Source organism: Bombus flavifrons, chromosome 4, assembly GCF_040668555.2.
Source record: "Bombus flavifrons isolate JBK064 chromosome 4, iyBomFlav1_principal, whole genome shotgun sequence".
In the NCBI taxonomy this organism is placed as follows: Eukaryota; Metazoa; Arthropoda; class Insecta; order Hymenoptera; family Apidae; genus Bombus; species Bombus flavifrons.
Genome location: NC_138445.1, coordinates 9,146,626 through 9,171,067, shown reverse-complemented (window position 1 = coordinate 9,171,067; position 24,442 = coordinate 9,146,626). Strand labels below are relative to the sequence as shown.

Here is a 24,442-nt window from a genome sequence, read left to right as displayed (position 1 = left end):
ATCTTCATATCGCGTAATTAAGAATCTAAAAATTTAGCGTCTCGCATAGGAAGTGTATTACGTTGCATATTTCGTTTCTCTCCTCCCAAATAAGGTTATCGTCCGTTTCAAAGTCGTGTCGATTGTTTTCGTCGTAATTCGAGTACGACAGCCGAAACATTATATGTTTTGTGTTTCTTATACGTTGTCGTGAAACGGATAATCGTGTAGGTTAGCTTCTTAGCGATGTAATTTCGACGAAGTTCGTGTCTTCTTGTTACTTGGAAGTTACTGGCACATCAAGACCCGTTTATTGCATTTGTCGGACGATGGAGGAAATTCTGCAGACACATGTAAGTAATTCATTGCGCCAATATTGACGTTAACCGTTCGAGTGTCGAGACGCGACGAAATGTAGTTTGCATTTGACACATGTGAGGTGTGAAGTAGCGTGCATTTAAGTCATACGTGTGTATTTTTGTCAGAATTCATGTAACTATTGATATTTGTTATAATACGGTTGTAGTTGATTGGTATTTTGCATTTTTCGTATTTGACGTTGCATTTCCGCGTCCGCAAACTGCGACTAGCTAGCTGGCTAGCTAGCTTCGGAGTGATTAGTAATACATTAATCTTTTTAATTATTTCACCATAGATGTTGATATTATCATTTTATTTCATTTATATTAACATATATACATATTTATATATTCTATTGTATCCTTCATTATATACATTTATTATGTTATATATATTGATTTCATTTTTATTATGTATGTATAGATATTATAGTTACATAACGTATGTTAAAAATACAATGTAAAATATATCGGATGCAACAATTTGAAAAATGCTGGATTTACTGACCACTCGTACAATTTTATATTCGTGCGTCTGCCATTGCAACTGCATCCAAGTGTTTATTTAATCAACCCGCAATTATTCACGTTTATATCATATTAATCTGTCCGTTTAATATTCATCTGTGAATCGATCTTGAAACCGATATACTCCTGATGGACGTGGCAACATCTCGAATTAATCGTCCATGATCATCCTGATTTTTCTTTCTTTACCTGCCGTTCGTCCGCGTATTTTTCTCTTTACCCTGTTGGTTGCATCTCTCGGTACGTGTGCTGAGAAAAAGCTTTTCCGATCGCTAGCGCGTCCATCGAATATCAATGTCGTCGGCGAGACCCCCGTGAGTTCGAGCAGCGGAAATGTGTCTGTAGCAAGAAGGATGGTTACATCGTCGTTGCTATAGAGGACGCGGGGGAGTTAATAAGCCGGAAGGAAGGTAAGGGGACCGAGGGATAAATCGAGCGTGCCTTAAATCCTCAGTCAAATTTCGACGTTCTCGTTCTCATGCTTGCAGTTTTTAGCATTCCTCGCGCGCCTCTTGATCCTCCGGTTTAACGAATGCAAAGTTCACTGTGCAACGAATCGTATGGTATATATTCGGTGGATACAGTCGCAGAAAGATAGAGGAGAAACGGGTACAGTATATTCTGGAAAACAGAAGAATCGTATAGTACTTGCTTTTTTCGAAAGCGACGAACGTTCCTTTCTCGTCAGAACTTCGTATTCATGAGCATGCGCTCGCGTAACCATGATAGGATTTAAGGGGATAGTTTATTAAAACGCGCTGGGAGGTTATACGATCATCACGGATGCAGAGTGTGTGTTCGGCTGAAGTTTTTCGCCGATGTACCGTGTTACAGCCCCCACGGAATCCGCTCGTATAACGATATGAACACTTGGTAAATCCTTTCGTAGGTAGTACGTGCTTGTTGAGGAAACAACTGCAATAATGCTATCATAAATTCAAATTATTGCGGTTGCCGCAAGATCTTCGCTACCGCCATCTCTAGATCGTACAGCGAACCACGTCCAAGCTACCAACTTTACTGCACGGTCTTCCGATGATCTTTAATTCCTTATTCCTCGTTCCAAATGGATTCTCTGCAATTATTATAGCTATCCGCTATCCAAAATCCAGGTACGATTTATCGTCTCGAGTATCGTCTTAAGTATGCAGTTTCTGCTTTTGATCGTGTAACAATTTCCACTTATTTATGATCGTATTTTCTTCTAGTACAATTCTAGCACACGCACGCGATCCATAGATCATCATCGAAACATAGAGAGTTCCTCCGCGTGTTCCTTCTTCTTTCGTCGTTTGTCAGCGGCCACGCGACGCCGAGGTTACTTCTGTCTCGAATGTGAAGCGCGATAAATATTAATGAGACAGGAGTCATTGCGCCGGAATGGAACGGCGTACTCGCGGTCTACGTGTGTTTGTCGAGCGTGCAAGACGACACGACGGGCAGACACACGCGTACCCGCAGATGTGTACACTAGATTTACCGTCTTGAAACGCAATCTCGGCTAGATGGTTACCTGTAGTGCACGGTACACGACTACACGCTGCTCTCCTATCTAAATAATTACGATCTCGTGAACGACGTTTGCTCGCCCCCGTCTCGCTTTCAAGCCGTCTGCCACGTGCTGTTTTTTACACGACCGTTTCCACCTTGGAGAAGGAAGAGAAGAGAAAAGAAGTAGACGTCAGAGAGGATTTTCAAAGTAAACGATCGCGCGTTAGATCACTGACCCACCTTGCGATCCGTTCTTTAGAGACTTGTAACGTTTTACCGTATATTTATCGTGTTTTCCATACTTCTCCCCAGTTTTTCATCTTTGATCTCGGCCGGTGATCTGAGATCGAGGAAAACTCGTCTGAATCATGAGTTTTCCTCCACCGGTTCGCTTTTACCGGTTCCCAGAAAGCTAGGGAACGATCGAAGGGTGAAAATATCGTAGGGCTTGATAATCAAGCGGCAGCCAACGTTGGTTTCTCGTTTAAAAACCGAGTTTTCTTTCTCGTGAACGGGCTCCTCCCGCTGGGGAATCGACGCGAGCCAATCTCTTATTGCGCGCCATTCCTTTCGCTTTAGCAATTTCCTGTGAATTTTTATTTGAAGCCCGTCGAATCCGTATCGAAACGTGAGCGGCATTCGTCTCGGGACCACGACACCGTTAATGTATTTCCAATGAAGCTCGATGTGACTTTCACGGACTGGTAAGTTGCAGCGACGACTAAGAAATATAATTAAGGGAGGGAATATTTTTCGTAACACAGAAAGCGCAACGACGTCGTTTCGTTTTCCTCGTTCGTTTGCCAATGTTCCGTCGTATTATATATCGCGTTAGATCGTGTACTTTTCTTTGTTTCTTAACATCGAATCACGACATTGAAATAAAAAACGAGAGACGCCGTTGCTTTGTTACGTTTCTTCGGCTGCCACCGATATTTAATAACCCAGTGACTGGAACAGTGACGCATAAAATTAATTTTCGCGCACAAAGTGATGCAATGGTATAATATAAAAAGAAAAATTCCAACGTTAACCAGAAACCATTATTTTTGAAACGTCGCAGCTTTTCTATCCTCCTGCTTCCTTCATTCTCTCACTTTTGTATCGCGTTGCGGTAGACCTCGCAATTGCAGCTGCGACAAAATAATTCCAACGGTTCACCTCTAACACCATTAACATGTAACAGAGAGACGAAAAGCAACGCGGTCGTCGTCGTCGTAGGTCAGTAAAATCGTTATTCCGTAGCAGCACCGTTGAACGCGCGCGTTTCTCCGCTCTGTGGCTTCGCGGAGGAAATATTACGCTCGTCCGTTCCACGTAGCTTCCGTTGAAAGTGGCGACGTTGCGTCACGCATACGATACGAGTCGGTTATTTCACGGAACGCGTCGGGTGGTTACAGGTTTCTTTCTTTCTCGGTTGCGTTTGCACGCGTCACAGCCACACGAGGTGTTAAACGAGATGGGACGGAGAACGACGACGTTGGAAAGGGGTTGCGAGAGTAACAGCATCGCGACGAATTAAGGGTGACTCCTTTGTCTGTCTGCGCTACGGCTCGGGTCACGTATCAATGGTTACACACGCGACATGGGCAACGACGTGGCTCGGCCGTGTCTGTCCCGCGTGTCGAATGCAAATAACATTTTATTCGTATGCTCGAACGAGCCCGAACGAGCTCGAACACGCTCGGTGTGTTCTACCTCACGGCGCGGCGATTCGATTTCCGAGAAGCTTTTAAGCGCGCCGCGCCGCGACGACTACGCCGTTAGCCGGCCGCGCAACAATTTTCCGATCGGATTAATGGAGAGCTCGGTTCGTTGCGAAGAATATAATTGTTCGGTTGTGCCGGTCGAACGACGCCTCCCCTCGGATTTTTGTCATGCAAAAAAAAAAGAAAAAAAATAGAAAAAATAGATAGGATAGATAGAAAAAGAATAAAGGATATAAAAGAATGAAGATAAAACCGCGCACCCTGTCGAAAAGTCCTGACTAGAGAGAGCGGCCGTTTGCTGATAAAACTTCATACGCCGTGTTAAAAAGGCGCGACCTGGTTATATACCTACGTTTTTTCGGACGCTTTCCTAGCCTATTAAAAGGCTCCACCGAGCCATTACAGCGGGGCAAATTCGTATGAAGAGATCCACTATCCCATTCTTTCTTCCTTTTTTCACTATTTCACGTTCGAGCATGAAAAACCCTTTCCATTGTTAGTGGCGGCACACTTTTTGGTCAGCTAGTCTCATCCTCCCATCGCATACGTGTCGTGATAACTCTGCGAAAATTCTTCTTTTTTGTTCCGTATATTGTTCCCTCGGTTTTCCACTACTCCGATAGGGATATTTAGAAATTTTATTCGTATGAATAACTCTGGCCCTCTTACCTGTACTCGTACGTTTTATGTAAATTCCATGCATCCATATTTACACGTACATATACGTACGTATATATCGCTCCTCGAAGATATTTCGGTTGCTATAAGCGACACGGTTCACCGCACTGGTAAGAGGTAACAAGTGGGACCCAGTAATGATTTCAGCTACGTCTCGTTCGAGCAGAGTCGGATTTCCGGCGGATTAAAAGGTGGAATAAAAGGGAACGAGGAACAATCTATTCCGCGATATTCGCTCGGGAAAATGTCCGTAGGATGGGTCCCGATTCGGAGTTTCGACGGCGAGCTGTGATTTCGGTGGTCGGTCGACCCTGTGTGTAGGGTCGTTTAGATAAAAGGAAGGGAAAGGCACGATATTGCGAGCGGTATCTCGCAGCTCGTCCTGGGACCAATACCCGTTTCGAACTCTTTTCTCTGATTCGCGACGAGATTCGAACCCTTACGAGGCGAGAAGCCGTTCCAGTCTCGCTCTCGCGCCCCTTCACCCTTTCTCTCTCTTTTCTTTTTCTTTCTTTCTCTGTCTTTCTGCACAACGCGCTCGTAAAGCCTGTGTTCGCCGAACGACACTCTCAAAGGTATCCCCCGCGCGCACACCATCAGATTCCACGACAGATTTCTGAGTTCCCGGCAAATCTTAGGCTGTGCCTTTCCAAGGGCGAATCGTGAAATCCTCGTTGCGGGGATTTCGATGCTCTCGTGAGTCATCGCGATTGTTCTACCGCACCTTTATTCTTCGATAAGAATTTACGAAGCCATGGAACCTTAGCGAGAGCTACGGGGCCCTTAACGTTATTTCGTTCCTCCACCTTCAATCGTTTTTCCAAGAGTTTGTCGAGAGGCGAGAGTAGGTGGAATTTTTTAGATTTAACGAGAACCAGATTGTTCTTTTTAGAAATAGTTTTTGTAAAAGAAAACGCATGGCTGAGAGCTGTTAACCAAGGTTAAGAAAGAGCGTGCGACGAAAGACGAAATCTTTGCGATGCAAATGACAGGACGCTGAAACTCCGCTTGAAACTTTAAACGTTTCGCTTTTCTTTTGGTCGTCGTCGACGACGACGGCCAGCCCTTTTGAACTCGAAACAATGGTCACGATTTAATGGAAACGGAATTGCAAGGGGCCAGAATTGCCGGTTGAGTTTCCAGTTGAGTTTCAGTTAAACGGATAGATTCAACGCTACGGTGCTGCCGTGCAGCCCTCGAACGGACGAAGAAATTGTACTCGAGGTGCGGCCCTCGGGATTAAGGAAACTAGCTTTTGTCTTTTCGGCTGGCGTACACTTTGCCCTCCTCTCCCTTGAACTCCGTGGAAATTTTCACGGTTGAGGCTGCCTTGAATAAACGAGAATTTTGCTCGCACATTGCACAAACGACGCCGTTGAAACCTGCCGACCCTGCATTAACTCTTTACTCTTAAGAGTCCTTTGACCCTTTGCCCTAATTCTCGCCATTCGTTGCTCTGCTATCATAAGCGTCGAGCAGCGTCCATGTTTCATCGGAGATTTGAATTTCTTATTATTAAGAATTCACGCTAAAACCTCGGAATTTCCGCTGTTCCTATTAAATTTCGTGGAAATCCGACATTTTTTCGAAACGAAGTTGGGTTATTCCATTTTTAGGATAGAATAGCGAAAGGTTTTCATCAGAACTCGTTCAGGGGAACAGTATACCATTGATTCGTAGCAATTTCGAGTTTCCATTAACTTCAGGAGGTCGCGGAAAAACGGGGCGATCGGAGGCAGAAAATCTCTCGTCGACGCGATTGCTGGGCGCGTCGCGTCGAATTTCCAAAACCCGTACGCGACGAAAATTCCAAAGTTGTCGGGTACAATTAGCGACGTCCGCAGATGTATCAAGTCCCACGGGACGACGAGATGTACGTACGTAATCCCGGAGTTCAGATCAAGGATGATCACAGCGAAATCACGAAATGGGAAAACCGATTCGGTCCGTTTTCTCGTGGAAAAATAACTGGTATCGAAGTTGTCGTTCTGAATGCGAACATCGCCGCAAAGAGACGAGTCGCTTCACTCGAAATACATTCGCGAACGATGTGACTCTAGAGCTGATATTTTTCAAATAACAAAAGGGGTACACGGAATATTAAAATAGACAAAAAGATTGTACGTACGATTTTGATAATTCGAAAATTATCGAATTTATGCGCCTGTTATCTGGAGTAGAGTGTAGTATCTTTGAAAGCTGGCAAGATAACAGAATCTTAGTATTCGAAACATCCGAACATCGCGGAAGTCTGGAAACGAAAGAATCTGGCAAGAGCTCGAAACACGCCGGAGAATATTCTTCGAATTTAAAGAATTTCACGATTGGGGTGAGCCTGAAATCTTCAACTTTATCCTCTGAACGATCTTCTTAACAATCTGTTCAACATCTTTTTAGAAATTTGTTTAAATAATTATACGAACAGTGCAAGTCTTGAACATTTGTATTTTACGAGAGTTATGAATCCTTGTGAGCATCGCCGGGCAAATATCGGCAATTTGTCACGTGGACCCTTCCCTAACGTTGCAACCCTGTTGCATAATCCGCCGTAGACGCCTGTGCGCGTGTTAATGAGAAAGAAGCTCGTAAATTTGCCCGACGTACATGGCAGGCTTGTTGCGTGGAATTCATTAGAAAATACGCTTTTTCATCAACGTCCGACTACCTTTTTAATTGCTATTTTCCATGGCTTCTCGATGCCGGAACTTTTCCAATATAATGCGCTTTTGCGCTACCGGTGGCACCACTTTATCCCTCTCATGCACGGTCTTTGGTTTCTGTCGGAATTTGCTTTGGTTTCATCGTGCGTGATTCGAGCAACTTCATTGATATTTAATTACTCGTTAGAAAATGGTAGAAGCCTCTCGTCGATCGGTCGTCTGTATCTCGTTAGAGGTGCCGATTTAATACATTTTTGTTTGTACAGGCTGATGCGAGGGAATAAGCAAACGATTTGCGCTGCATTTCGCGTTTGTAAAGGAGATACGGATACAAAGAAAGGTGTATCCAAAGTTTTGATCAGAAGCGTAGCTGCATAGATATGCAGGCGTTTCACAGGTTGCTGATATATTCGATCTATCGTAGGTACATTCGTAGTCAGCTGAACGTTGCGAAATCGTGCTGCCCCTTTTCGAGCACAAATTTCCACGAATTTTCGTGTCTCCGTGGAAAATTAAAATATTTCTACATGTTGGCGCTTTTCATTTCCCGTCAGAGACATTGACATTTCCGTTGTCGATCGGTACGAACTTTCTAACGCCCTTCATCCCCTCTTCATCCGGCGCTCTCGATTTTCAAGCTCCTGCATACATCCAACCGCCCATCAATCAAACGCGTGGCGCCTTTTTCCGCTCGAAATCCCAATCGAAGCGAAACATCGCCGACACCCTAGGCTCGTTTGTCCGCGAGCTACGTCGAGGGGGTTCTCTTAGCAGCTCCGTGAATCACCCGTTTCTGCCATATTCGTCGGTGTTCACCGAGTAAACGCGCTGATGGAGGATTTATATTGAGCGAAGGAAAAATTCAAGCGTACCGAATGGATGTGCAACGATATAACACCCTGTACATGTCGTCGGTGGTCGGATCTAAAGAAAAAGCACCGGTTTATGGTCGTTTCGTCGCCCTTTTTTATCCCAGGGATTCGTCGACGAACCAGCTTCCATTCTCGCGACCCTTGGAAATTTATATCCCGCCACGTTCCCGCGAACGATCGACTTCCAACGAGGCTTTCGAGAATGTCTTTGCTACGGCGGGGTTCATTATGCAAAGTTGCCGGGAATTATAAGCGTTTCGGCTATAATTGAACGCTACGGACGGCGTATAAAGAAGCGGCCAGCTCCATTTAAGATAACAACGTTATCTTCAGTTCCTCTTTTTCTTCCTTTTCGTTCACACGACACTCTCTTGTTTACGATCAATGAAACGATACCGGGCGAATTTACATTTTAATGCTATCGCGGAACGAGTACGCGCTTGTAAAGCTGCTGCCCTATGTTCTCGCATGGCCTTACGCGTAAGTAGCTCAACCGTTCGCCACTCGCATGCCCTCATTTATTAGCAGCCATAAAGCATTTATTGCTGTCGTGCATACAAATTAAGCTGACGTTCCGTCTCGTCCTCGTCTTTACGGTCGAATTTCAACCGGACGTTCGATTCGCCCTGCTTCCATTTAAATTAGCCCCGTGCCATGCGGCCTAGGCCGAATCGAGATTCAATTGGAATCAGCCGCGATAAGAATCGGAAAGAACAGACGTCAACTTTATGAATAATTGATGAGACTCGTTAGAATTTCCACGAAGGCCAGGTGTTTTATTTGACGATGTCTCGCGGATACCAATGGAACTTATTCAGAGACGTGAACTCCATGATTTCGATCGTTCGGAACATGTATATTTATACAGAGCTGCTACGTGGTAATTCTTACCTAAAGTGAGACGTCTAAAGAAGCGTTCGATTAAATTATCGAGCGTCAAGGAGAGGTATCGGATGATATCCAGGGATGCAGATATCTTAAGAAATGCTTAATAATATCTTTGATTTAAGTGTTTAGTTATGAGAAAAATAGACAGACGTCAATTTTATGTGGGAGTTTTCATTAAAATATTAAACATTTTTTTCTTTGCGAAAATAAGAATGAGATTCAAACATAAATATTCGAAGGATAAATTTATATATGGTACATCACGCAATTTCTTGTCCGAGTTTTACAGGTCCTCAACCTTCTGTCAATTTGTTCGCTCGATCGATTTTACGATCTCGTTACATCGTAAAAACCACCTAACCTAAAGTTAGATTCGTGATCCTTTCACGGCTTCAATTTTTGATCGAATATCCAAATTTTATTGCGAGAACGTCATGTTCGGATCAAACAAAGCTTTAGCACTTTTTATTTACGATCGAACAAATAGTTGACAGATATTTCATCAAGATATTTCTTGCGCATGGCTCGCGTTGGTGAATGATGACAATAACCGGTGAACACGCAGCGTTTCTCACGTTACACGCGCACCGATAAATCGATTCAAATAGGGAGAGCTTATTCTCGAGGGGAGGAACGTGTTTCCGTAACCATAGCTGGACCTAATCTCCTGCAAGCTATCATTTCCTGGTATCTAATTGTTTAGAAGGACGAAACGATACAGATAAATTTGTTGCCAAACATGTATCTACTTCTTACTATTTTTCATCCAATTAATCGTACATTTTTAGATACGAATGAATATATAAATTCATTACGCGTTGCAGATATGTACTTGTATTTAATCCTTTGTAATTAGTATCTGTTTTGCTTGTGAGAAGAGGAATGATTTCATTACAATTTAATTAAATTGTAGAGTTTCATCGTGATTAATAATTAATTCTCCATAATTAATTCTCAACTAATGCAAAAACTCTATATTACGAATGAATACGAGAATTTTCTACTTATCTTTATAATTACACGTTCTTCATCTACGTAAATAACTCATCCTTTTTCCACTGATCACCAACTTCAACTTGGACTCGATTCGTGGACGAGCATCGTGATAAGGCCTTGCTGAAGAGAGAAATGCTTAATCGTCGTGAATGCTTTTCGAGCGAGACTATGACGAAATAATGAAAGGGGTTGGAGAGCAGAAAAGGAAATAAAAGTCTGAGTAAAAGGAGAAGGACAGAAGGCGACGATCTTCGTTTCATTTTCATTTATACTTATTTCCTTGCCCGTCACATTGCAACTGCCGCCGGACGTTCTAGTGATTCGCATTCGCCCGATTAAATGCAGTATATATACCGTCGTCGAAGAAAACGACTGCCGCGGCGCCGCCCGTTTGGATTTTTATTTTCGCTCGAACGGCCGACAGTCTGCCGTACCGGGGAAAATTCGAGCCCTCCTTCCTCTTTAATTGCGCGATTTCCGCTGCTAGATTGCTCTTTGTCCGGGTAACCGAGACGCTCCGTTCGGTTTTTCAGATTTCTGACATCGTTGCGAACTGTCACATCGCATTACCTGTTCAATCAGAGTTTTTAATTTATCTGTAGACAATATAGAGAGTGTCAGAGAATTGTTATTTAGTAGAACACATACAGGCTGGTTCACCGAAGTATGTTCTTGAGTTCTGACGACATAAAAAATACTTTCTATGTAAGTACAAGATGAATATCCTTCAAAGTATTTTTTTCTTCCAAGCTCATCTTTTTCTTAGTTTTTAAGTTCACTGATGTTTTTTGCATGTATTAGGTCATCCGAAAAGTTTCTTTCGTTTCATAAGGAAATAATGGATGCACAATATTTTCCGTTTTATATTATTTTATCGAATTACGTATGATCCATTTTGTTCTATTAAACTAAAGATCACGACGTTCGACAGATTAAGTTTCATGTTTGTATAAAGATGCGTTGTTGTAAAAGACGTGTCTATAAAAGAAAGACACTTTTCGGACAACCTAATAGATGTATATTTTTCCCTTTGCATGTTATAACTAATATTAAAATACATTCAGAAATTTTAGTGACATAACTTTATGTTCTACCATTGGGAATACCTAAGTAAACATATTTAAAAAACCTGGCCGCAATTAAAATTGTAAAAGACATTTATTCCTTACTTTTCGAATGATCGTGTTATATTAAATGCTCAAACTGATGCCCCTCCGTAAATATGCGTCACCTGAAACGATGAGTGACAGATTCTAACGATCCGTATATACGTTTGCAAGCTTCTATTTTCCCTTCGCCTTTTATTCAAGAATTCGCTTTATCGAGGAAAAATGTTTTCCATCAAGAGGTCGTCTAAATATAAAATTTGGAAATTTCTCTCAAATTCTTCGATCGCGTATCAATTAACGCGATATCCGGAAGTAATCAGAGTTAACAGTATCGTAAAATTTCTGGCCCGCGATATACTTTTAGTAAAATAGGGAAATGTCTAAGGCAGTTTCTCCAGTTTCCACCGTAAGCTGGAATCGTTCGGACCCAACGAAATCCCGAATAAATTTCGGCGAAGAACAGGTCGTATTGCCCCACGAAGGAAATTTGAATGTAAATCATACGATTACGCGAGAGCCGCGAAAAAGGGGTAGATTCCCGGACGTTTCTTATCCGGAGGCATCCCTCCTCGGTTGGCGAATAAAAATCTCGAGGGATCAGTCGCGTTCCCGTGACGACCCAGGCGTTTAATCTAACGAAACTTATCCCGAGAAGAAAGCTCACCGAACCGGTAACATCATCTTATTTACCGGATCAAATACAATATTACGCGGGAGAAATATCGTATCGATAAGTTCACGGATTCTCGTCAATTTTAATTTCTTGCTACCTCTAACAAATGCTTGTAATGGCGTTAAAAATTGAATTGTAGACTGGTTCGTTTGCGATAGTGGAGCATAAAATGCAATGCTTCCAGCTAGATTCCTTCTTAATTATTAAGTTGACAATTGTTACTTATTATTAATCCTTGAATTGCTAAAAACAATCCTATTAGAGCGTCGATCTGCGTGTCATTTTGATTTCCATATCATCTTTCGTTTGTTCTTGTATTCTTCCAAATTATTGAAGTCAATCTTTGTTACGGTATCGTAGAAATAGCGTTTCATATAATATCAAATGTATAAACTCTTCCTCGTTTCTGTCGATTGATGCAAGAAAATTGCCTAATTGCTTCTAGCAGCGTATATTTTCACTTTACGAAGTGAAACATTGTTCCATCACGAATGTTGATAATGTTGGTACATAGAGCGTAAAATTTACGAACGTTTGGCACGCTCGCTGCCGCGTCTCGCGGATTCGTTCAATATTCATGCCAGCTTGTTCATGGGAACAAGATCATCTGTACATTTTTCTGGTGGACGCGGGTTCCAGTCTGAGCCAACAGAATAAATCGGCTTTGCCAGTGTGCATAGCACGTATAAGGAGGAGCCGCTCGTAAATAGCGAAAGGATCCTCGCGTGAGAGGATATTTTCTGTTCTGGCGTCGCTGCAAAGTGCCGTTTACCACCTGTCGATCACAGTACCGGGACCACAGGTGGCGAACCCTTTTAAAGCGATTCATCTCGCCTTCTTGATCATCCTTTCGCGTCTCACTGTCGCGTTATATTCCAGTAACTTCGTTTCGCGTGATCCTATATTGCTTCGAATATCGATCTCTTGGTTGCGAGACTAGATAACACTGCCGAAATCACATGTTTCGTTCAGGACGCCACGGGAGTATTATAATGGCAAAATAATAATAACTTGATGATGTAAGGCAACATTCTTCCCCAATGGACCGTTTATCTTATTGGTGGTCACGGGTGACTACCGTGGCGCCTCGCTAACAGTTGATAGCGACATATTATAACAAGGCTTCGTTTATTTCAACAAGCTATTCGCATTCGTTATTTCGTCGCAAGCAAAACGTGTAGAATATATTGTTGAAACGTGTAGAAGATATTAGTAAACAGTGTTTGCTCATTCTATACGTCGGAGATGAAAGAGCACCGGAGCCTTTGGAATTTTGGATAATTCCGCAACATTGTAATCTAGAGTCTACTATAGGTGTAATTAAACAATTGTAGTTATTCAATCCGATTGTAATTGTTCGGGATTTGTGATAGTGAGCTTGGGCTCGAGGCGACAGTCAGTCGCCAACGTAGTCGTGGTCAAGGGATGAACGCTTTGCCTAACAAAGGTATGGAGTAATTCTATAGCTCTTCTTAAAAGAAATATTTGTAGCGACACGCGATAGTAAACATTCCAACGGTTTCTGTCCCGTGGCTCGCCACACGCAGACCCTATTCTTCGAGCAAGATGATTGCCAGATGTCGATGCGTCTCCACAGTACGTGATCAGCTAGCCCGAGGGCCGTTATAAACACTAAGATCTAGTTACGTAAAGTCCTTCAAACAGACAAACAGTCTTTGTCCCAACTACGGGAAGATAGGGGAGATCTATTTCTTTCAACGAACGGCGTCTCCCACTAGCAACTTTCCCTCGAGGGCGGCTAGCATCTTTTTCTAACCACCGATATGGAGATTGACCAATTAGTAGCAACGCCAATTTCCCTCACCTTCTGAACAGAGGCTATCCTCGACGAATCTGATGATCTCGTGTCCTTAGACACACTCCATCATAGTTTTCCTCTGCAGCATCATCGCGACGGAAATTCATTCTCTCGTGAGGTCGTATTAGCGAGTGACTTAGTGTCTGTACGCTCGGTGGATATTCCACGTTTTAACAAAGAATCCGACTTAGATTTTGTGAGCATGTTCATCTATCATTCCGTTGACCGCGGATTCGTTGTCGAACCTAGGATCATTGTCATTAGTTTCTCGAGTATCTAATTATCACGGTTACTTGTCCAATTCTATAATAATCGTATTTGCACTAGTCAATGTCTTCTCTATTGAATAACGACACTGTGTAATCCAAACGAAGATTCGTTTCACGCCCCTAACTCTAAATTCCAATGTAACCCCGACATATATATAATAGGAAGGTATGTGCACACTTCTAACTTCAATTATATGATTGCATTTACGATTATTTTCTAAGGTGTGTTTATAATAATATTCGTAGATTACCTCTCAAAGATATGGATGCAAACACAATGCACCGTTAGATGCAAGATTTGTTCTCATTCTTTTTTTTTTATCGATGTTCTAATAAAAATGTTTAATTGTTCAATGGGACACTTTTTATTTCAAAGTATCTTCTATTTATCGGTTATATTCAAAATGCCCCAACTGTCAATTTTCATACAATTTTTACAGTTGTAAGAAGTTCAAATGCTCCGGTCATCAATGACCACCGTGGCAGTCAAAGTGATAATGACATACGCCAGTCGCGCGTGCGTTTCCGCTTTGGTCTCTGATGCTTCCCCGGATTATTTGTATTGAGATATGTGTAACTTTATGTGCTAGAATAGATTAGCTGCGTAGTAGTGATGCATGTATGTGAATATCAGTGTGTGGAAAAATGTGTGTGCGCGGCATCTCGAAAACAAAGAATCTAAACTGTTCAGTCGGTTAACAGTCTGGTATGGAAGAAGGTGAGACAAAGAAAGTGCTGAAACGCGTGCAAGTGTGTATCGATGAATATCTTTGAAATCGTTTATCAAATAAATATATAACTATTCTAATATAAATTCTAAGTATAAATTTAGTGTTCCTATGCCATTATTTCGGCTATTAAGATCCAAAATTCTAAACAATTTGTATTCCGTTTAAAGCTTTTAATTCTGGCTAATGATATACCTATAAATATGCTGTTGTAATTATTAGCTCGAAATTCGTCCACTTTTGGCGATAAATGAAGCGACGGTGTAGGAATATATCGGCTAATAGCATTATGAAACTAGAATTACATTCGACAATAACATAGAAATAATACAATATAACTTTCTCACTCAACACGATTCAATTCGCTTAAATCTTACTTAATTTTACACGATACATACGAGACTCTTTCATTTTTCAATTATACTACGTTCTCAAAAATATAACATCAGCAATACGTATTCTTGCCACGTGGAATCTTTTGGTAATTCCTAATAACCGTAGAATAATTATCTGCTCGATTCTTCATCGTTCATCATCCCCCGTGTTCTTGTTCTCACAGTAACAAATTATCAAGATTTCACATGTGCTTCGTTCGAATTCTCCAACAAAGTTGTCCGGTCCCATACGTTTCTAGCAAAGTCTAAGAATAGGTCGATCGAGACGATCCATTCTTCATCGGGATTCGAATTTTAGAATGGTGCATCGATATAGCTACCTACCGATCTGGGATAAATTTCCGTGCAATTTCAATACGAGATGATGTCCCTTGTAGACGCAAGCCACCCTTTTTTGTCCCTCTCTGTATACACGGGGTTGTGCCAAGGCGGTGGGATAAGACGAGCGGATGGTTGCCTCGCCGGATATTAAAAATATCTTCCGTCGGCAGCGGACAGCGATCGACTTCCGGTTTATTCGTTTTCCTCTTATTTCAAACGCGTCCCCGGAGCTCGATCGGTCGCCTTCAAACTGTCCTCGTCTCTTCTTTCTTCTATCTTTCTGACTCGTTTCTGCCGATGTTTCTTCCATACCGTTCCTGTTATGAATTTTGATGCACACAAACGATATATGATACACCTACGTATCGTATGATACTCGTACATATTGGAGAGACCAGAGAAGTTGTTGGAAGTTGGCGAAGTTCGGAAAGATTCGAACGTTTAACTAATCCTAATGCGGAAATTGATTCCATTCCCTAAGGAAAACTAATGTTCTACCTGCAAGTTGTTCTTAGAGAGTTGCTAAAGTAGATTAGCAGTAGCGAGCTCCGGGGATGTTGCATATTCCAGAAACCAGCGTATTTTGCTGTAACGTGGTCTCGTTGCGAGTGTCTCTAATTCCGAAGATAAAGTCCTAACAGTTCTACCATTCGCATAGACGTATCTTAATAGAAATTCCAATTACTTGCAGCGTTCTAGAGTGACTCGATAGACACCTATTTTCATGATTCTTTAACTCGTCTTTCTACCATCAATAATCATTTTATAAAGCCTGACTCTTCCCACGCTCACTTAATTGATTTATTGTTTCACGATTTAGTCAGTTCTTCGGCTTTTTATTCCGCTTTCGTCGCTTTTTTTTTTTTTTTTTTAAGTGATACATTCGTGTCGGGTAATCTAATCAGAGGAATATTTTTCCGAGTGGGATCTCTTAATTATATTAATGGAGCATTTACAACGAGTAATTATAATTATAATTATTTCGAGACCGCACAAACAGAAAGCGTATTTCGACTTTCAAATATTTTGTGGATTTTCCGGGTTTTTCCTCCTTGACCTCTTCTCTGACGTCGAAAACGTTACTTACTGCTTTCTCAGAGTCACTAACTGCTTGTTTGTCGTCTTAAAATCTCCCAGGATTATGAGTAATTTGGATGCAAATACTTCGACAACGTCGTTCGTATGTCAATATATACGTTGCAAAAACTTTTTCGTGCTTTCTTCTAACTTGTTGATTATTCTATATTTGGATGTCTGCGGAAATTGAGAAAATAGAAAGGAGTCCAAATTCACAGACACAGACGATTGGATATTAAATAAAATTGTCCGTGGAAAAAGTCAAGGATGATTTAATCTGCTAAATTGAAGAGCTATGTTAATAAAAGAGAAAAGAAACAGGATAATAAGGGAGAAGAAAATAGCAGAAATGCACCAAGGATAAATGCTTGATTTATTAAAGTGATTAATTTGTAAGATATTTAGGTGAAAAGGCTCATTTACGATCCTACAATCGTTTGTTATTAGACTTAGTTATATAATCGAACAAACGCTTGGCGATATCAAGATCGTTCCTCTTGCACGATTCATCGTGAAATTCACTTCACGCGCGAAAATTATCTAGGGGAGAGCCGCGGATTTCGTTATCGGCCGCGTCGATCGAGCGAAATTGCCAGCCTCGAGAATGGGAGGGCCAACGACGATCGGCCTCGAATACGCGATCGAAATTATAGGTGGCCGCGTTCGGTGAAGCTCGTTCGCTCGCGTGTCGAACGCGCGCGGAAAATTGCACAGCAGGTTCCGGTCGGTGCGCGGCCGACCAGAACGTTTCGAGTTTTTGCGGACCACACGACGATCGCGCTCGTCCAGACAGAATTTTCGACATACCACGATTCGGATCTCGACTCGTGGCTTTCCAAAATTCCACGAAATCCAAGTAAAAGCGTATGAGCGTAGTCCATATTCGATATTCGTTTTTCGATGCGTCGACGTGATTTTCAGGCAAAATGGTGAATGATAGAAGTTTTTGGAATCCGGTCACCTGGCTATCCGTGTGCTTTACAATATAATCGATGTTGCCAATTACCAATTTCCAGGCTTACAAAAATGTTCAATTCGATAGTTCTGGAAATCAAACGTTTGCAATTTGTTTTAACAGCAATCGCAACACTCGTAGAAACAGAGACAAGTATTCTCTAACCGGAGAATTATCGCGGATCACGATGCGCTAGGATAAGAACGTCGATGACCGACGACCAGATTTATCCGGCCAATATTAGCGAATGAAATTCTATGGTGACGCGAGCGGTAATCCAATTGGATGGAAATCGGGGACAAACAGTCGTGTCGCGTACACGAGCGCGTCTAATTATTAATAATGCGACGAATCACTGGACAGATGGATGGCTGTTTGCGCCGCTCAGTGAACGAGATTGGTTACTAGGGACTTGTATTACGACCACGGTGTACGTCGCTTATCAATGGGCATCGTTGAAATTGCTACCGTGTTTACCGAACTAGTCACGTTGTGCACGATGAGGGAGAAAAGATTCTGTCGGAGCAGATAGATTGACAAGCAAATGGTTATGATTAGAGTTTACGATGAATGAAAGACATTAGCGTGTTCGTGTACCGCTGATTACCTGAGAAAATTTGAGTAAACTACGTCCATCAACAACGCTGCTATGCTATATTCTCCACACACATACACACACACACACACACACACACGTGCACGCACGTACCATCGACTTCTGCTTCTAAAAAGAACTAGTCGTAAACCCACGGTTTACTCCGTATAGATCGGTAATTTCGGTAACGAGAATCGGAGCACGGACGGAAATTCCAGGACGAGGAATAGGAGGGCCAAAAGGCCGGTCGATATTCCACCGATCAGTTCGATATTAAGCCACGTCTTTCCTCCAGGAGAACGTATCCCGACTTTACGACCGGTTTTTACGGGATTCCTGCGAATTCGCCGTTCGCCCGAGGGTGTCGGTTACTCTGCCACCCTCTGAGCGTGTGTTACATGTTTCAGTATTTCGGTTAGCTCGTGTCAGGATTGCAGACTATTCCCGCGCACCTTCGTATCCCTCTTCTCTTCTCCGTTTTACCACTCACCCCTTATCGTTCGTAGCCCCTCCCGTGCTCGTGCACAGTGTGTTCCTTCGAACTTTAACGAGTTTGTCCTATATGTAATCGCGTCGGTGGCACAGCAACGTCGAAACATCAACGACAAATTGGATTTTGAAACAGTCTGTACGTGACCGCGGTACCGTATCTCGCAGACGCTTCGATGGCGAAACAGAGATCCGGCCGGGGTACGATTTACGAGGCTCGCCTCGGCCTGTTCCACTGTCGGCCAGGTACACGGCAAATTTCAAGGCTGGACGCCGTAAAAACACCGAAGAATCAGCGTTCCCCTACCTGTACTACTTATGCATCATCCACGAAATGGCGCCTGGTTGTTCGTGACTCTTCATCGAGGGGCCGCGATCTAAGTTGTCCGAAAAGTTTCTTTCGTTTTATGAGGAAATAATAGACGCACAACGTCTTTTGTTTTATATTATTTTGTCGAATTACGTACGATTTTGTTCTGTTGAGATAAAAACCGCGACATTTCACAGACTTGGTTTCACGTTTGTATGGAGGTGCACTGTTGCAAAAAACACGTTTGCGAAAGAATGACACTTTCCGGACAACTTAATAGATTTTGATAATATCATCGATCGGTCGAAAGTTTAAGACTGAATCTACCTATAGAGATAGAAATTTTCAAATTAGAAAGCGCTGTTGTCAAAATCTTGGCGTTTTCATCTTCTCTCAATTCCATTGTTTTATTTTTCACTAAAGCGTACGATATTGAATGTCGAAACAAAAATCTCTCACAGTTGGCCATTTTTCTGTTGCAGTGAAATACCTGAGGGAAGTGACACCGTATTTTAGGAAAGCTTCGATCATCCAGGAGGTTGGCTGGGAACTGCAGCGTGGATTCCTGAGTGCGACGCCTCCGCCTCCAAAGTCACCACCGCGAGCGGATACACGTTATCTGCCGCTGCAACTCTGCAGACTCACCAGGGCTCATCCTTCCTCCGATCCCGGTAAGTTCTTCCATCTCTGCGTTATCTACGTACACGCGTTGCTTAATTCCTGCCGCGACATCGAGCGCGGTTCGCCCGACCGAACGTCGCCGAGGTGAACTCGACGAAATTGCTGAACGGGAGCGTGAAAGCGTAAAACGCGTCGACCCAACGACAAACGCGAAAATGTTAATTAACGTTGCCCCCCCCCCCCCCGGTCAAATGAACGGTTTCACTCACTTGCTAGCCCTTCTGTCATATTTCGTTGCTAGGTTTTATTCCGAATCGAAATGCGGTTTTCTTTGGATAGGACGTTGGATGTTTCGTAGATCAAGTCTTTATCTTGCAATATCACATTCGTGAAGCGTCGTTATTTATGGTTTGACAAAGACAAATTGTATTTGTAAGAAAGTTAGTTTTCCAAGGCCTTTAAATTACATGATTGATTGGTAACGTCTCAATATGTATCAATATTGGCAAATTTGACACAGTGTTTTATAGAGATGAATGGATAACGATTGCTTAAGTAGATACTAGAAGAATAGTCAGACACGCAGTTAAATTTTCAGTTTGTATTTATTTGCTTCGTACAGTTAGATTTAGCACGAGAATACAATTCGACGTTTCTAACAGAAATTTGTTAGATCGATAACGATGGATTGTTGGAGGAACTTAAATGATTCTTTTTAAAATACATGGACAGAAGCATATATTTTTTCTCCGATATAAATTCTGTATTTTGGACATCGGTATTTCTGTTATTTGTAGCATCAGTTAGTTACCGTGAGTTATTTAATTTCAACCCTCTGAGGTAATAACAAATTCTTCAGCTTCGGCCTTAATTGCTTCGGTTGTGGTATTTGGCGTGTAAAAATGGTGAAAAACGAGGATGGCCATAGTTTTGTTCTAATGATACACAGCGAGTTGTGGAAGTTTCACGAGAGACCACCGGATAGGAGTTAAAAAACTAGTCGAAGCGCGAGTTGGCAAATCGAATAAACGAGGCGAAATTTCTCTTGCCCCGCACGTTTAGAAGTAAACGTTTCAGCAGAACATACCCGGGATTACGTGCACAAGCCGCGTCTCGTGGGTGGCGCTCCTCTCGAGAGCTGCATGCTCAGCGACCGAGATAATGACAGCCATAACGCAATTAACCCGTTTCTGGCATTACAGTCGAACGACCGTGCACGGCGCCAGCGTGCCGCGAGTTTGACAGTCAATTATCGTCTAATAGAATGGGGACTCTGCGCGAGAAAATCTTCATCGCGATTACATGTGTCGTGACACACAGCTTGGTCTGCCTTTGGAGCTTTTCTTCTCTGTTTTTCCTTTATTTCTCGGTCTGGAAATTAAATTAGTATGAATTTCTCAAAGAATAAAAGACTTAATTCCATATGTTTGTTTGTGTCTCTTTAAAAGGTATCTTAAGAGTATGCAAAATTATAAACTCCGAGATAAATTGAAAAAGAGATAATATTTGTAATCTCATTACTTTTTAATATTTTTCAACTTGATGCAGTTGACCAATGTAATTTCTGATCTCAATTATTCTTAAACCATTCGCAATGGATGGCTTATTGGTGCATCAAGAATTCACTGACGGTCTTCTTTTTTCTTTCTCAATGTTTGCAATAGACTATTTATCGTAATAGACGAATATTATTCAATCCTTACCAAACACTATGTATCTTGATGTATACTTAACCGAATACATATTTAAATTTCTTACATTGTCCTACTATCCGGTGCTTGAGTTTATGCAACTGCGCCGTTGCGATAAGTTGATCCTTAATTTTAAAATAGATTTCGCGTCATTCGTTCTCCCTTTCTCCATTTTCCTTGCCGCCTCCATCGTTCGCTGGCTTTGCAGCCCTTTCTCCTCACGCTGAGATTCTGCTTATATCGTATCGTGTAAGGTGTTTGAAGCAAGCGTGAATTAAGAACGTCTCCTCTTTTTCGATCGTCGCTTAAACTTAAGCAGGCTGCATCCGCGTCACTTCCGGGAGAACGTAACGCGATTCCTCCCCTCAGGCCCGAACATAATAGGGGGAGGAACTCGTTTGCGTGTATACCAGATGGTGGTAAGTGGCTGCCCAGGCTTGAATGGATCCAGTTTTCATCGAGATGCCTTCGTCTGTTCTTTGAAGGGACACGACCACAAAGAAGGGGTTAGAAAAGAGTATCCGTCAGCCCTCCGCGTATCCAACGTCTAGTTAATGAAAGGCTAATGGGCTCTTAATTCTGTAGAGCTCCTTCTTCAATCCCCTTGCTTGGTCCCCTTCAAACTGTCAACCCTCCGACGTTCCTTTCTTCCCCCTTTTCTACCTTTTCAACCCTTTGCCCTCCGATAACTCTCTGCATTTGCCTAGGAGGAGGTTCCTTCGCGTTGTTGGAAAAGCATCGTCGACCGTTCGCCCGAAGGAACAGCGTGTTTCCCTTCGCTTTTGTCCCGTCACTCTTTCGTCGTTGCATCCTGCCTGAAGAATTCGTAAATAAAGCACCGTTTGCTCTCTGATTTTTTCCACCGTTATCTTTTCTTCTCCTCGCTCTTGAACTATCAACCGAGGTCCCTCGACGGGGATTTCGTTCGTCTCTCTCACTCATCTTACGCAATCTTCCTACCGTTGCTTCTCTCTGTCTATCACGGATTTCTATCGTTTTGTTGCCGTACGTTTGCGTTATCCGTGCCGCAGTCTTCGCCTTCTGCCAACTGGAAAAAGGAAATCGTGCCGTGCCCCCCGGAGAAAAACCGGCAGCACGGGAAAGTGTTCTGGTCGACTCGAAGGGGAAAAGGGAATCGTACCGGCTCCGAGAATTGCGGAAAGCAATCAGAAGCGTGCTGTATCTTCCATTCGTATCTGCTTCGCGACGGTTAAGCTGACTAGTCCGAGCTGGCTCTCGTCTCTTCCGGATACGTTATGGTATTTTTCGAGTCAACAGTTCCCGACGTGGAACCATACCCGTTTCGATTCTGCCCGGCACATTGTCGTGTTTATCCTGTATTACTAGCACCGGATAGCTGACGGATCTAGAAATTGGCGGGGACGCGGTGGGCAAACATCGCACGGAAAAATGTCGTTAAATTCATCCGGAGTTTGCTCGTCAAATATTCAACGTTCTCGCTCTTCCGCGTCTCTGTTTGTCGTGTTCGTTCGTTTATCTTCGAGCCGGCGAGTTCCAGGTCGGAAATTAAAGAAACCGGTTCATCGTACGGGCAAGCAATAACAAACATGTACAGGTTGTTTCGCGAGGAGCTTGTACAAACGTACGTACTCCTGAGCTTTTCTCCAATCGATATCGAAAGAGTTGTGCTTCGACCTTGCCTTTTAGCCGGACTTAGCGTCCGCGAATGGTATCGATGCTTTTTTCACCGGGCGGATTCGCGCGTTACGAACAAGCGGAAAGAATGGTAGACGTTAATGGGTTTCCTTTTTGCCCATAGGACGAATGGTGAATGCATTGGTGCGGCGTCTGTGCTACGGTCGCGTTAAAATTTACGATAAATCTCGGGCTGGGGGTGGTTTCCATCAGCCGCGCGAGAAACGCGTCACGTTCGACCGGAATATCTTTTCAAAAGTTTATCCAGATTCCAGGGATTTCCGAGACGGTGGAGCTTATTTACAATTTATCGCGACACGTAGCGACGTCGTGTACGCTACTGACGGATGGGTAATTGTTATTTCGCACCTCTCGTCCCGCGATGTCGTAAAAATATGATTTTATACATTCGCCGCACCCACGGGAGCCTTCTGTCCCGCACCAGCTTTCCTCTCTTCGATCCCTGGCGAGTAGTCGCCTCTGATATCGCGTACCTTCTCTTTATGTTGCTCCACTATCTGCCCTACTTTTTCCCTTATTTTCTTTAGTAATGTATAACGTAGAAGAATCGATTATTCTCAGGCTTCTACTTTTATGCTCCTCTCATTCTTCGTTGCTTCTTTTTCATTCTGCGCTTCTTCTTCTCTGTCTGTCTGTCTGTCTGTCTGTCTGTCTCTCTCTCTCTCTCTCTCTCTCTATGTTGGTTAGTTGGAAAGAATTTTCTTACGTTCGTATTTGCTTCGTCTACCGAAAATTGAGAAAATCTGCACGACTGTCAATGAAATATCACGAATGCCTTTTACCGAACACTGCGGATAATACGTGGACAGATGGAAGACAGCGCGAATTCGTAGAACGAGAGAATGAAGACAGACTCGCTGTTGACCGAGGGCAAACACGGAATGGACGGCAGCCAGGCTCGTCGATATTAGAGGGGAAATGTATAAAAAGGGACAGTGAACGGACGGGAGAAAGGAACGGAGAAAAGAAGATATCGACTATCGTTCGCGGCTCTACCTACGAATTAAAACGGACCAGTGGACGCGTGAACGGTACAATGAAAATTGGCTAATTGAATTAGCGGGTAGCTGAGTGCGACCTGGATAGATAGAGGCTTCCATAACCAGAGCCGTCAGGTTTTAGATGGGTTCCATTAAAAGGAAGAGTGCCCTGTGAACCGCTGAAAGAACCAGCCCGGCTCATCCAATTAAAATCACCTGTTAATTGTACGAATATCGAGGAATCACAATGGTCTCGGCTCGCGCACGCGCCTCCTCGCTTGCGAAATCTTTCCTACCTGAGCGCTCCATCATCGTTGACCACGCAAATTGGACGAGAATTCCCTTGTACCTCTTTAACGAGAACCTATGTTGGCAAACTGACGAGAAAAAAGTATTTATCGCTTGGTTTACCCAAACTTCCATTATAAGTCGAGCACTCTATGACTAAAAAATATGGTATCGATAATTCGACTGGTTGTAAAGTCGAATATTTCCCAATCGAATCGGTCATTTTATAGAGGAACCGAAGAGAGATACTCCTTTCGATTGGGTCTCGCCAACTTTCTAATTAAT

At 42.9% G+C, this 24,442-nt stretch overlaps 1 protein-coding gene across 4 annotated transcripts in view; it reads left to right on the top strand.

Annotated features, from left to right (window-relative positions):
- Syn1 (Syntrophin-like 1) overlaps window positions 1–24,442 on the top strand; it is a 358,979-nt gene that overhangs the window by 177,698 nt on the left and 156,839 nt on the right. For all 4 annotated transcript variants that reach the window (XM_069111670.1, XM_069111672.1, XM_069111673.1 and 1 more), the window contains exon 3: window positions 19,383–19,571. In XM_069111670.1, coding sequence (XP_068967771.1) covers window positions 19,383–19,571 — 189 coding nt within the window. The remainder of the gene's footprint in view (window positions 1–19,382; window positions 19,572–24,442) is intronic.